Source organism: Phyllobates terribilis, unplaced genomic scaffold, assembly GCF_046119375.1.
Source record: "Phyllobates terribilis strain yellow unplaced genomic scaffold, ASM4611937v1 Scaffold_1__5_contigs__length_1240528914, whole genome shotgun sequence".
Taxonomy (NCBI): domain Eukaryota; kingdom Metazoa; phylum Chordata; class Amphibia; order Anura; family Dendrobatidae; genus Phyllobates; species Phyllobates terribilis.
Window position 1 is genome coordinate 496,942,263 of NW_027362761.1, and position 14,407 is coordinate 496,956,669.

A 14,407-nucleotide genomic window follows, 5' to 3' on the forward strand; every position below is an offset into this window, starting at 1 on the left:
TCAGTCTAATTTGCCCATGAACATATAAGGGATTAATGAAACAGCAGTTTTCCTATTATCCTTTATGTCACTGAAGACAGAAGCACAGAGTTCCTTCATTCATGACAGGACCGGCCATATGAAATATGTGAAGCTGCAATTTTTGTGGATATTGCCACAGGATGAATCATCCGAGTAATATACCAGCGTTGTCATTTTCTTTAATTAGCAACCTAATAAATCTTATTGGATCTTAAAGCCTTTAAACATGAACAAGAGCGGTTCTTTTCCCACAAGTATGTAAAAGAGTTATGTGCGCACAAACATATATATGTGTGTATAATACATTACACACACACACACACACAAGTATTGGACACACTGTCGATTTTGCAAGTTTTCCTAACTACAAAGAATGGAGAGGTCTGTAATTTTTATCGTAGGTACACTTCACCTGTGAGAGACAGAATCTTAAAAAAAAACAAAAAAATCCAGAAAATCACATTGCATGATTTTTACATAATTTGCATTTTTATTTCATGAAATAAGTATTTGATACAATAGAAAAACAGAACTTAACCCCTTACTTACCGGGGACGTATTAGTACGCATATCTGCGTACCGCCGGTTCAGTGAGGGCTCCGGCGCTGAGCCCTCACTGAACCGAGCACATGTCAGCTGATTCTTACAGCTGACATGTGCCCGCAACAGCCGCGGGTGGAATCGCGATCCACCCGCGGCTGTTAACCAGTTAAATGCTGCTGTCAATCTCCGACAGCAGCATTTAACGCGCGCTTCCGGGTAGCGCGTCATAAGCCCCGCCCACCGGCGACCCCGTCACGTGATCGCGGGTCGCCGATGGGCGTGCATGACAACCCAGGGTCTGCAGCAGACGCCTGTGGTTGTCATGATCTTGTCGCTATGAGTGCCACCTAGTGGTCGGCGCTCATAGCACAGGACCATTTCCTGCTGCATGCAGGGGATCTGCTGGTCCCCTGTATGTAGCAGAGGCGATCGGACAGTTGCTGCTTCTAGTCTCCTATGGAGACTATAGAAGCATGCAAAAAGTAAAAAAAAAAAGTTTTTAAAAATATAAAAAAAAATAAAAAAATATAAAAGTTTAAATCACCCCCCTTTCGCCCCATTCAAATAAAATATATAAAAAAAAACCCCACATACACATATTTGGTATCGCCGCGTTCAGAATCGCCCGATCTATCAAAATAAAAAAAGAATTATTCCGATCGGTAAACGGCGTAGCAAGAAAAAAATTCTAAACGCCAGAATTACGTTTTTTGGTCGCCGCAAAATTGCAATAAAATGCAATAACGGGCGATCAAAACATCGGATCTACCCCAAATGTTATCAATAAAAACGTCAGCCTGGCACGCAAAAAATAAGCCATCAACCAGCCCCAGATCACGAAAAATGGAGACGCTACGGGTCTTAGAAAATGGCGCTATTTTTTTAATTTTTTTTTTACCAAATTTGGAATTTTTTTTCACCACTTAAATATAAAAGAACCTATACATGTTTGGTGTCTATGAACTCGTAATGACCTGTAGAATAAGAAGGGCAGGTCAGTTTTAGCATTCAGTGAACATGGTAAAAAAAATAAATAAAAAACAACTGGGGTATTGCACTTTTTTTGCAATTTTACCGCACTTGGAATTTTTTTCCTGTTTTCCCGTACAGGATATGATAAAACTAGTAATGGCGTTGAAAAGTACAACTCGTCCCGCAAAAAATAAGCCCTCACATGGCCATATTGACCAAAAAATAAAAACGCTATGGCTCTGGGAACAAGGGGAGCAAAAACGAAAATGCAAAAACGAAAAATGCTCCGGGGCTTAAGGGGTTAATATTTGGTACAGAAACCTTTGTTTGCAATTACAGAGGCCAGACGTTTCCTGTAGTTCTTGACCAACTTTGCACACACTGCAGCAGGGATTTTGATCCACTCCTCTATACAGATCTTCTCCAGATCTTTCAGGTTTCGGGGCTGTCGCTGGGCAACATTGAATTTAAGCTCCCTCCAAAGATTTTCTATTGGGTTCAGGTCTGGAGACTGGCTGGGCCACTCCAGGACCTTGAAATGCTTCTAACGGAGCCACTCCTTAGTTGCCCTGGCTGTGTGTTAGTTGCCCTGGCTGTGTGTTTTGGATCATTGCAAATTGTCTCTATAGAAAGCATAGAAAGTAGCAATCCTAAAAGTTAATATCGACCCTTGGCACATGACTTCGGATAATAGCCAAAACCAAAATCTCAATTTTCAGACACTGTTTCGGGGTACTGCCCCTCGTCAGTGCAAAGTGTGAGATTTGGCTGGGTGAGAGGTGTCTGACCGGTATCCAAAGGGTAACATTTCTCCTTGTGGAGAGTGACATGTTAAGCATGTCAAGGTGAGGAGTTTTTAAAGCCACAAAGCTCTTCTGGGAAATATGCAAATTGTCTCTTCAGAGAAGGAGAGAACTAGAACTCTAGTGTCACCTATAGAAAGTAGCAATCCTAAAAGTCAATATCGACCCTTTAACGAGCCTTGTCACATGAGCCTATGTTGCATATTTACACACACACACAAATACATACACACAAGTGCACATACACACACAGTATAATGTGTATGTGTGTGTGACATCACACACACATACACATTACACTGTGTGTGATAGATAGATATATACATGGTGGTCCAAAAGTAGGTGGACAGAAAATAATAACATTTATTTTGATTTATATATAAAATTATATTTACAAGCATAACACTGACAATTAAATTTTATTGTGAACAATAATACAAAAGCCCTTAAATTTGATCAACGCAGGTGCTCAAACTGTTTTCCATTACAATTTGCATAGCTTTGGAGTCGCCTCTTACGCTTCGACAAACTTTTTTGCACAAGTCTCTTTGGATATTAATTTCTTGAAATGCATCTTTTATGTAATTTTTCAAATAACTGACACTTTTTGGTTTTCGACTATAAACTTTGTCCTTGAGTACTCCCCAAAAGAAAAAATCCATTGGGGTCAAGTCTGGTGAACGCGCCGGCCAATCAAGTGGGCCTCTTCGGCCAATCCATTTATTAGGAAATGTTTCATCAAGATACTCGCGGACTACTCTTGAATAATGTGGAGGGTCCCCATCTTGTTGGAAATAAAGGTCATTTGAATTAGGCTGTTGCTGTAACTGGGGTACAACTTGATTCATTAGAATTTCGAGATACTTATCTCCTGTGACTGTTCCATCAAAAAATATTGGTCCTAAAACACCAAAACTTGAAATACCACCCCAAACATTGACACCGGGCTCATTTAGTTGCTGCTCTAATGTTAAATGCATGTTCTCATTATACCAGTAAATACAATTATGTCTGTTAATATGGCCGGATAATTTGAAAGAAGCTTCATCACTCCACATAATGATATCTAAAATTACTGGATTTTCTTCAATTTCGTTAAGCATAATCTCACTAAATTGCAGCCGCCTGTCTGGATCATCCTCCAATAAACCATGAATTAGACGTGGACGATAAGCTTTCCACCCAATAGTTTCAGGATTCGCATGATAGAAGCTCGTGAAATTCCCAATTCCAAAGAGGCTCTTCTGGTGGACTTTTTTGGACTCTGAACAAATGTTTCAGCAACAAGTTGTTTATTATCCTCTGTACAGACCGTTTTGGGTCGACCAGTTTTTGGAGCATTAAGGATTGAGCACGTGGAATTGAATTTGTCACGAATGCGGTAAATGGTTTGTCTCTTTGGGGCTTGAGTACCGAATGTTTCAACCCAATTTGCTCTAACGGTTTCAGCATTTTGAGATTTACAATACTCTGTTAAAATCCATTTTCTTTGATCTGTATTTAAATTATTTGCCATTATGTGTTATCTGAATTATCTGAAAAGAAAACAGATTTGGGGGAGATCTATCTGTGAAAACTAGATCTGTGAAACTGGCTCAGTTGCCCTTAGCAACCAATCAGATTCCACCTTTCATTTTCCAAAGAGTCTGTGAGGAATGAAAAGTGGAATCTGATTGGTTGCTAAGGGCAACTGAGCCAGTTTCACTTTACACCATGTTTGATAAATCTCCCCCTTCATGACCTTATTACACTTTCTGTCCACCTACTTTTGGACCACCCTGTATATATCTCTATCTATCACAGTATAACGTGTATGTGTGTGATTATACAGTGGGTATGGAAAGTATTCAGACACCTTTACATTTTTCACTCTTTGTTTCACTGCAGCCATTTGGTAAATTATAAAAAGTTCATTTTTTTCTCATTAAAGTACACTCTGCACCCCATCTTGACTGGAAAAAAACAGAAATGTAGAAATTTTTGCAAATGTATTAAAAAAGAAAAACTGAAATATCACAAGGTCATAAGTATTCAGACCCTTTGCTCAGACACTCATATTTAAAATCACATGCTGTCCACTTCCTTGTGATCCTCCTTGAGATGGTTCTACTCCTTCATTGGAGTCCAGCTGTGTTTAAATTTAACTTATTGGACTTGATTTGGAAAGGCACACACCTGTCTATATAAGACTTCACATGTCAGACCAAATGAGAATCATGAGCTCAAAGAAACTGACCTAGGAGCTCAAAGACGGAATTGTAGCAAGGCACAGATCTGGCCAAGGTTACAAAATAATTTATTCAGTACTCAAGGTTCCTAACAGCACAGTGGCCTCCATAATCCTTAAATGGAAGAAGTTTGGGACCACCAGAAGTCTTCCAAGACGTGGCCGCCCAGCCAAACTGATCAATCGTAGGAGAAGAGTCTTGGTGAGAGAGGTAAAGCAGAACCCCAAGATCATTGTGGCTGAGCTCCAGAGATGCAGTAGGGAGATGGGAGAAAGTTCCACAAAGTCAACTATAACTGCAGCCCTCCACCAGTCGGGCCTTTATGGCAGAGTGGCCCGACGGCAGCCTCTACTCAGTGCAAGACATATGAAAGCCCGCATAGAGCTTTCTCAAAAACACATGAAAGTCTCCCAGACTATGAGAAATAAGATTCTCTGGTCTGATGAGACGAAGATCGTACTTTTTGGTGATAATTCTAAGCGATAAGTGTGGAGAAAACCAGGCACTGCTCATCACCTGCCCAATACAATCCCAACAGTGAAACATGGTGGTGGCAGCATCATGCTATGGGGGTGTTTTTCAGCTGCAGGGACAGGGCGACTGGTTGCAATTGAAGGAAACATGAATGCGGTCAAGTACAGAGATATCCTGGATGAAAACCTCTTCCAGAGTGCTCTTGACCTCAGACTTGGCTGAAGGTTCACCTTCCAACAAGACAATGACCCTAAGCACACAGCTAAAATAACAAAGGACTGGCTTCAGAACAACTCTGTGACCATTCTTGACTGACCCAGCCAAAGCCCTGACCTAAACCCAATTGAGCATCTCTGGAGAGACCCGAGAATGGCTGTCCACAATCATTCACCATCCAACCTGACGGAACTGGAGAGGATCTGCAAGGAAGAATGGCAGAGGATCCCCAAATCCAGATGTGAAAAACTTGTTGCATCATTCTCAAGAAGACTCATGGCTGTACTAGCTCAAAAGGGTGCTTCTACTCAATACTGAGCAAAGGGTCTGAATACTTATGACCATGTGATATTTCAGTTTTTGTTTTTTAATAAATTTGCAAAAATTTCTACATTTCTGTTTTTTTTCAGTCAATATGGGGTGCAGAGTGTACTTTAATGAGAAAAAAATGAAATTTTTAGAATTTACCAAATGGCTGCAATACTTTCCGCACACACTGTATGCATGTACAGTACAGACCAAAAGTTTGGACACACATTCTCATTTAAAGATTTTTCTGTATTTTCATGACTATGAAAATTGTATATTCACACTGAAGGCATCAAAACTACGAATTAACACATGTGGAATTATATACTTAACAAAAAAGTGTGAAACAACTGAAAATATGTCTTTTATTCTAGGTCCTTCAAAGTAGCCACCTTTTGCTTTGATGACTGCTTTTCACACTCTTGGCATTCTCTTAGTTACATAGTTACATAGTTTATAAGGCCGAAAAAAGACAAGCGTCCATCCAGTTCAGCCTATTTCTTGTGCACTGCAGCTATTCCGCAGCGTTGATCCAGGGGAAGGCAACAAAAAACCATGCGGTATAGGCCAATTTACATCATTGAGGAAAAATTCACTTCCCGACACCAATCTGGGAGTCAGATTAAATCCCTGGATTAATTAACTATCCCTAAGCGTAAGATGTAATTTTATTGTTCTCAAGAAAGGCGTCCAGGCCTCTCTTGAACTCACTAAGTGAGTTGGACATCACCACTTCCTCTCCCAGAGAGTTCCAGAGTCTCACGGTTCTGACCGTAAAGAATCCCCTTCTATGCTGGTGCAGGAACCTCCTTTCCTCCAGACGCATAGTGTGCCACCTCGTCTTTGTCACCATCCTTGGTATAAACAGGTCATGGGAGAGATCTCTGTACTGCCCCCTGATGTATTTATACATGTTTATGAGGTCTCCCCTAAGCCTTCTCTTTTCCAACGTAAATAGGCCTAATTTTGACAACCTCTCTGGGTATTCTAGTCCCTCCATTCCCTTTATTACCTTAGTCGCCCTCCTTTGTACCCTCTCTAGCTCCAATATGTTTTTCCTGAGCACCGGAGCCCAGAACTGTGCACAATATTCTAAGTGCGGCCTTACCAGCGCTTTATACAGAGGAAGAACAATGTTCTCATCATATGCCCCTATTCCTCTTCTGATGCATGCCATGACTCTATTTGCCTTCGCAGCTGCTGCCTGACACTGCGCACTCCAATTTAATTTGCTATTAACCAAGACGCCCAGGTCCTTCTCCATGTCAGATTTCCCCAAAGGTTTCCCATTTAATATGTATGGGTGACTGCTGTTTTTCTTTCCCATGTGCATGACCTTACATTTATCGGCCTTGAACCCCATTTGCCATTTTTTGGCCCAACTCCCCAATTTATCTAAATCCTCCTGTAGCTGTGCCCTATCCTCATCTGTATTAACTACTTTACAAAGTTTAGTATCATCTGCAAATATTGCTATTTTACTATGCAAACCTTCCACTAGATCATTAATAAATATATTAAATAATATAGGGCCCAAGACAGACCCTTGAGGCACCCCGCTAGTAACCCTGACACCCCCTGAGCTTACTCCATTGATAACCACCCTCTGCTTTCTATCACTCAGCCAGCTATTTACCCACTTGCACACATTATCCCCCAGACCAAGCATTCTCATTTTATATACCAACCTTTTGTGTGGCACGGTATCAAACGCTTTGGAGAAGTCAAGGTCTACAACATCCACTGACTCTGCCCGGTCCAGCTGTGAGCTCACCTCCTCGTAGAAGGCCATCAGGAGCGATCCCTCATGAATCCATGTTGATATGGAGTTAGACAGTTATTATCATTAAGATATTCTACAATAGCATCTCTAAGAAATCCTTCAAACAATTTACCCACAACAGACGTTAAGCTGACTGGTCTATAGTTCCCAGGGTCACTTTTAGACCGCTTTTTGAATATTGGTACCACATTTGCTTGGCGCCAGTCTAGTGGGACAGTCCCTGTCCATAAAGAGTGCTTGAATATAAGATACAGCGGTCTGTCTATCACATTACTTAATTCTCTTGGTACCCGGGGGTGTATGCCATCTGGACCTGGTGACTTGTCTATTTTGATATTATTTAGGCGTTTCTGAACTTCCTCCTGGGTTAGGTGGGTGATATTTAGCGGAGGGTTTACTTTATCACTCTGCATTTCCTCCAATAAATTGTTTTCTTTTGCGAAAACAGTGGAGAAGAAGCTATTGAGTAGGTTTGCTTTACCCTCATCGCCCTCTATGATTTTACCCAGGTTATTTTTCAATGGGCCAACTCCATCAGTTTTAATCCTTTTACTGTTTATAAAGTTAAAGAACAGTTTGGGATTCATTTTACTTTCCTTGGCAATTAGTCTCTCTGTCTCCTCTTTTGCTATTCTTATTTGTTTCTTACAGATTTTGTTTTTTTCCCTATAAGATATTAGCGCTTCCTCGCTGCCTTCTTGTTTAAGTTTACCGAATGCCCTTTTTTTGTTTTTCATTGCCCTCTTGACTTCCTTATTTAGCCACATTGGCTTCCTCCTATTCCTAGCCCTTTTATTTCCATAAGGTATGTACCTTCTACAGTGACTATGTAGGACTGTTTTGAAAATGCTCTTGATGAGCTTCAAGAGGTAGTCACCGGAAATTGTCTTCCAACTATCTTGAAGGAGTTCCCAGAGATGCTTAGCACTTGTTGGCCCTTTTGCCTTCACTCTGCGGTCCAGCTCACCCCAAACCATCTCGATTGGGTTCAGGTCTGGTGACTGTGGAGGCCAGGTCAACTGGCGTAGCACCCCATCACTCTCCCTCTTGGTCAAATAGCCCTTACACAGCCTGGAGGTGTGTTTGGGGTCATTGTCCTGTTGAAAAACATGATTGTCCAACTAAACGCAAACCGGATGGAATAGCATAACGCTGCAAGATGCTGTGGTAGCCATGCTGGTTCAGTATGCCTTCAATTTTGAATAAATTCCCAACAGTGTCACCAGCAAAGTACCCCCGACACCATCACACCTCTCCTCCATGCTTCACGGTGGGAACCAGGCATATAGAGTCCATCCGTTCAACTTTTCTGCGTCGCACAAAGACACGGTGGTTGGAACCACAGATCTCAAATTTGGACTCATCAGACCAAAGCACAGATTTCCACTGGTCTAATGACCATTCCTTGTGTTCTTTAGCCCAAACAAGTCTCTTCTGCTTGTTGCCTGTCCTTAGCAGTGGTTTCCTAGCAGCTATTTTACCATGAAGGCCTGCTGGACAAAGTCTCCTCTTAACAGTTGTTGAAGAGATGTGTCTGCTGCTAGAACTCTGTGTGGCATTGACCTGGTCTCTAATCTGAGCTGCTGTTAACCTGCGATTTCGGAGGTTGGTGACTCGGATAAACTTATCCTCAGAAGCAGAGGTGGACTCTTGGTCTTCCTTTCCTCATGTGAGCCAGTTTCTTTGTAGATCTTGATGGTTTTTGCAACTGCACTTGGGGACACTTTCAAAGTTTTCCCAATTTTTCGCACTGACTGACCTTCATTTCTTAAAGTAATGATGGTCACTCGTTTTTCTTTACTTAGCTGCTTTTTTCTTGCCATAATACAAATTCTAATAGTCTATTCCGTAGGACTATCAGCTGTGTATCCACCAGACTTCTGCACAACACAACTGATGGTCCCAACCCCATTTATAAGGCAAGAAATCCCACTTATTAAACCTGACAGGGCACACCTGTGAAGTGAAAACCATTTCCGGTGACTACCACTTGAAGCTCATCAAGAGAATGCCAAGAGTGTGCAAAGCAGTCATCAAAGCAAAAGGTGGTTGCTTTGAAGAACCTAGAATATAAGACATATTTTCAGTTGTTTCACACTTTTTTGTTAAGTATATAATTCCACATGTGTTAATTCATAGTTTTGATGCCTTCAGTGTGAATGTACAATTTTCATAGTCATGAAAATACAGAAAAATCTTTAAATGAGAATGTGTGTCCAAACTTTTGGTCTGTACTGTATGTATGTATGTATGTATATATATATATATTTATTATACGGATATAATATATATAAATTATACATATCCTATATATACACATACACACACACACACTTGTAAATCTTGGGAGTTCACAAAAAATATTGTCCTGACATGGATTACAGCTCCCTGTTTGGTCAAGTTAAACATCTTGATGTGGAGCAATGGAGATAGAAAGACGGCGATAGACTCCAAACTCTACAGAAATTCTACAGAAACTCTACAAAACCCACAAATTTCCCCACTGAACTCCATTCCCCATTACTGACCTGTGAGGGGAGGAGGCGATATCTACAATCTGTCACCCCATGTTGTGCACATGGTGCAGTGCGATCATCTGTCAGACTGGAATAGACCTGTAAATGTTGGGTTCAGATAGAATTATACATTAGATTTTCTCACCTACTGGACTGAACAAATGCATCTTCAGATCAGATTTCTTTTCTTCTATGTGAATGTCTTCTATTTCCTTGTCAGTGGAATTGTTAAGTGTAATTTGCACAGACACCAGTTGAGCTCCAAAAATACACGGCTGTCGTGGGAAGCTGTAGTGCGCTGACAGACCTTTGCCGCTCATTCGATGGAGAAGTTCATGTGTCTTTGTAGGGACAAAAGGTGGCATGCATACCTGCAAGTAGAGTAGAGGCTTACATTCAAGAGGCAAAAACAGGAAGCCGGGCACATGAAGGGACAGCATCCGACACAGAAGCTTTAGGGAAGAGACATTCTCTAAAGTTTCTCTCTCTGTCGAATATATAACATCTGAATATTTGATTAAGGTCTTTTTGCTGAGTTTTTTAAGCGGAAATGCTAAAAACTCATCAAATAAGCCTAAGTGTGAACACACACATGCTTAGACCATAGAATGCGCCACTCGCTGCTTTTACTGCACAATTTCTAACTCAATGCTACACCCAAATCCTTCATTGTTCAAACAGTTTTCACAATTATTTGATTGTTTGTTTTTTTTTTAAGCTGGATGTGCAATTTTCGAACTTAACAGACCTTGCGACACAAACCAAATCAAGCCTGTGAATCATGGAGATGCAGTATATTGTGTAGCAAACAGAAAATTCTGTGATCAATTCTGCATCCATAGCTACTAGTGTTGAGCGAGTATGTTCTATTAACCCTTTCGCCGAGTATACTCGGGCCGAGCTCCGAGTATTTACAGCTGCTCGGTGATATGGTTGAATCACTCCCGTGTGCATGATTTACGACTGTTTGATAGTTTTATTACATGTGAGGAATGTCTATTTCTTACACATTCCTCACATGTAATAAAACTGCCAAACAGTTGCAAATCATGCACATGGGAGCGATTCAACCATAACACCGAGCAGCTATAAATACTCAGAGCTCGGCCCGAGTGTACTCGTCGAAAGGGTTAATAGAAAATACTCGCTCAACACTAGTAGCTACATGTTCACATGTAGTAGTCACAGACAGGAAGCCATATACTCGTGTGGTGACTATCAATACCAACTAGTTATAAAAAAAAAAAAAAAAAAAAAAAAGAGAAAAATCTGCTTTAGTGCCTCTTTTTGGTGGTTTTAGTTGCTAAAACAACAGTGGCCAGATCTTTACTGGCAGTGAAGAGGTGAACATGAAGACCCCCAAACACAAAACCGGGCCACGGCAGGTGATTAACTGATATTAATTGTTTAGGCAGGCATGTCAAAAGGAACCTGCCAGGTAATTAATGCTGTCTGAACACAGATCTCCTACCAACTCCTGCAGCAGTTGAGAAAAAAAAAAACAGCTAAGGAAGCAAGGCCCAGGAGACCTCCTTCAAGATTGTCTCTAGATGGTACAGGGTACCAGCAGCTCTCCATAGATTGTACCCTGCGGTTTCACATAGATGTTGGAGATGTGGAGTGGGAGAGGGGACAAAGACACATGCAGTTGAAACCAGAAGTTTACATACACTATATAAAAAGACACATGCATGTTTTTCTCAATATCTGACATGAAATCAGAATAAACCTTTCCTGTTTTAGGTCAATTAGGATTTTTAATATTTGCCAAATGCCAGAATAATGAGAGAGAGAGAATGGTTTAAGGCATTTTTATTACTTACTTCAAAGTCAAAGGTTTCCATACACTAAAGGCCCCGTCACACTAAGCGAGATCCCTAGCGAGATCGCTGCTGTGTCACGGTTTTGGTGACGCAACAGCGACCTCACCAGCGATGTCGCTATGTGTGACACTTTGCAACGATCAGGCCCCTGCTGTGAGGTCGCTGATCGTTGCAAAGTGTCCTGGACCATTTTTTGGTCGTTGGCCTCCCGCTGGCCAGCACACATCGCTGTGTGTGACCAGCGGGACCAACGATCTGGCTGGTAAGCATGGTAAATATCGGGTTACTAGGGGCACGCGCGCACTTAGTAACCCGCTGTTTACCATAGATACCACTCTGCTACGGTGAGCGGAGGCTCCAGCGCACGGTAGCAGAGTGGTATCCATGGTAAACAGCGGGTTACTAGGGGCACACGCGCACTTAGTAACCCGATATTTACCATAGTTACCAGCCTGCTCCTGCTTAAGCAGCAGGCTGGGAACGGGAGCAGGACATCGTGGAACGATTCTTTCCACGATATCGCTGCTCCCCTCATCGCTGGTGAGCTTGCCTGTTTGACAGCTCACCAGCGATGTATTAGCGATGCAGCAACGATCCCTGACAGGTCGTATCGTTGTCGGGATCGCTGCTGCATCGCTTAGTGTGACGGGGCCTTAAGATTACTATGCCTTTAAACAATTCTGGCCTGCCCATATGATGATGTAATGTGTTTGGAGGGTTCTGATGTTTTTTTAGCAACATCTGAGTTAGAGACACATCTGTAGATGTATTGTAATGCACACCTGAAACACACTGCTTCTTTGTGTAGCATTAATGGAAAGTCTAAAGAAATCAGCCAAGATATCAGGAAGAGAATTGTAGACTTACACAAGTCTGGCTCATCCTTGGGTACAATTTCAGGATACCTGAAGGTGCCTCGTTCATCTGTACAAACAATTATACGCAAGTGCAAACAAGATGGGAATGTCCAGCCATCATACCGCTCAGGAAGGAGACAGGTTCTGTGTCCCAGAGATGAACGTGCTTTAGTCCGACATGTGCATATCAACTCAAGGACAAAAGCAAAAGACCTTGTGAAGATGATGGTGGAAGCTGGTAAGATTGTGTCAATATCCACAGTGAAATGAGTACTGTATCAACATGGGCTGAAAGGCTACTCTGCCAGGAAGAAGCCATTACTCCAAAAGAAACCTAAAAAAAGCCAGATTAATGTTTGCAAATGCACAAAGGAACAAAGACCTTAATTTTTGGAGACATGTCCTGTGGTCTGATGAAATTAAAATTGAACTTTTTGGGCATAATGACCATTGTTACATTTGGAGAAAAAAGGGAGAAGCTTGGAAGACTAAGAACATCATCCCAACTGTGAATCACGGGGGTGGCAGCATCCCGTTGTGGGGTTGTTTTGCTGCAGGAGGGACTGGTGCACTTCCCAAAATAGATAACATCATGAGAAAAAAAGATTATGTGGCAATACTGAAGCAATATCTCAAGACCTCAGCCAGGAAGTTAAAGCTTGGGCGGAAATGGGTCTTCCAAATGGACAATGACCCGAAGCATACTGCCAAAATGCTACCAAAGTGGATAAGGATAACAAAGTCAATGTTTTGGAGTGACCATCACAAACCCTGATCTCAATCCTATTGAAAATTTATGGGCAAAGCTGAAAAGGCAGGTGCGAGCAAGGCGACCTACAAACCTGGATCAGTTACACCAGTTTTGTCAGGAGGAATGGGCTCAAATTCCAACCAACTATTGTGAGAAGCTTGTGGAGGGATATCCCAAACATTTGACCCAAGTCATTCAGTTTTAGGGCAATGGTAACAAATACTAATGAAATGTATGTAAACTTTTGACTTTGCAGCAAGTAATAAAAATGCCTTAAAACATTGTCTCTCTCATTCAGGGATTTGGCAAATATTAAATTATGGTAATCCTAACTGACCTAAAACGGGAAAGGTTTATTCTGATTCATGTCAGATATTGAGAAAAACATGCATATGTGTCTTTTATATAGTGTATGTAAACTTCTGGCTTCAACTGCATATGGTGGGGGTGTCCTATAATAAAAAATTTCTGGACACAAGTGGTCTTTCTGATAAAGAAGATCACTAGCTTATCTGTCCCTAATTCACCAGAGGCTCTATTGTTTTTAATGTTACCAATAAGTTTCTCAAAATATAAAAAATCCCTGATAGGCTACTTTCTACAAGTAGCCAAAAGTGTTATTCCTCGTCACTGTCCACACACCCTAAAGGAATAGTTCTCTGAAGTTTCGCTCCTCAATAGGATGGAACACCTGATTGCTCTATCACCTATAGATGTTGATAAATACTGTGCGATATGAAGAGATGGGATTGAATTACAAGAATCCGATGCATATCGCCTCGCTCCTCCAAACTAATCTCCCTCGTCATATTGTCCGGGACGTAACCATATTTTATCAATTTATATCCTACACTGGTCCACTCACACCCACATGGAAGAACAATCACCTTATTAGAAAATGGATGTAGATGAAATATTCCCTCTACTCCCCCATTGTACAGTATGTATTGTAGGTCTTCATCATTAATGGTACTTATTATCTCCTGACTTTTATTTGTTCTTTGTGATAAACATGATAAGAACTTTAAACATTAAATTGGGGGGAAAAAACGAAGCTAAAAGCATGACTGGGAACGAGGTGACTAGTCCAAGAGGCAGGTCCCTGCAGCTT

At 41.4% G+C, this 14,407-nt stretch overlaps 1 protein-coding gene across 4 annotated transcripts in view; it reads right to left on the minus strand.

Annotated features, from left to right (window-relative positions):
- AP3B1 (adaptor related protein complex 3 subunit beta 1) overlaps positions 1-14,407 on the minus strand; it is a 579,624-nt gene that overhangs the window by 369,681 nt on the left and 195,536 nt on the right. For all 4 annotated transcript variants that reach the window (XR_012320508.1, XR_012320502.1, XM_073680171.1 and 1 more), the window contains exon 23: positions 10,011-10,236. Coding sequence is in view for 2 of the 4 variants with exons in the window: in XM_073680171.1 (XP_073536272.1) it covers positions 10,011-10,236 (226 nt within the window). In the remaining 2 variants the exon portion in view is untranslated. The remainder of the gene's footprint in view (positions 1-10,010; positions 10,237-14,407) is intronic.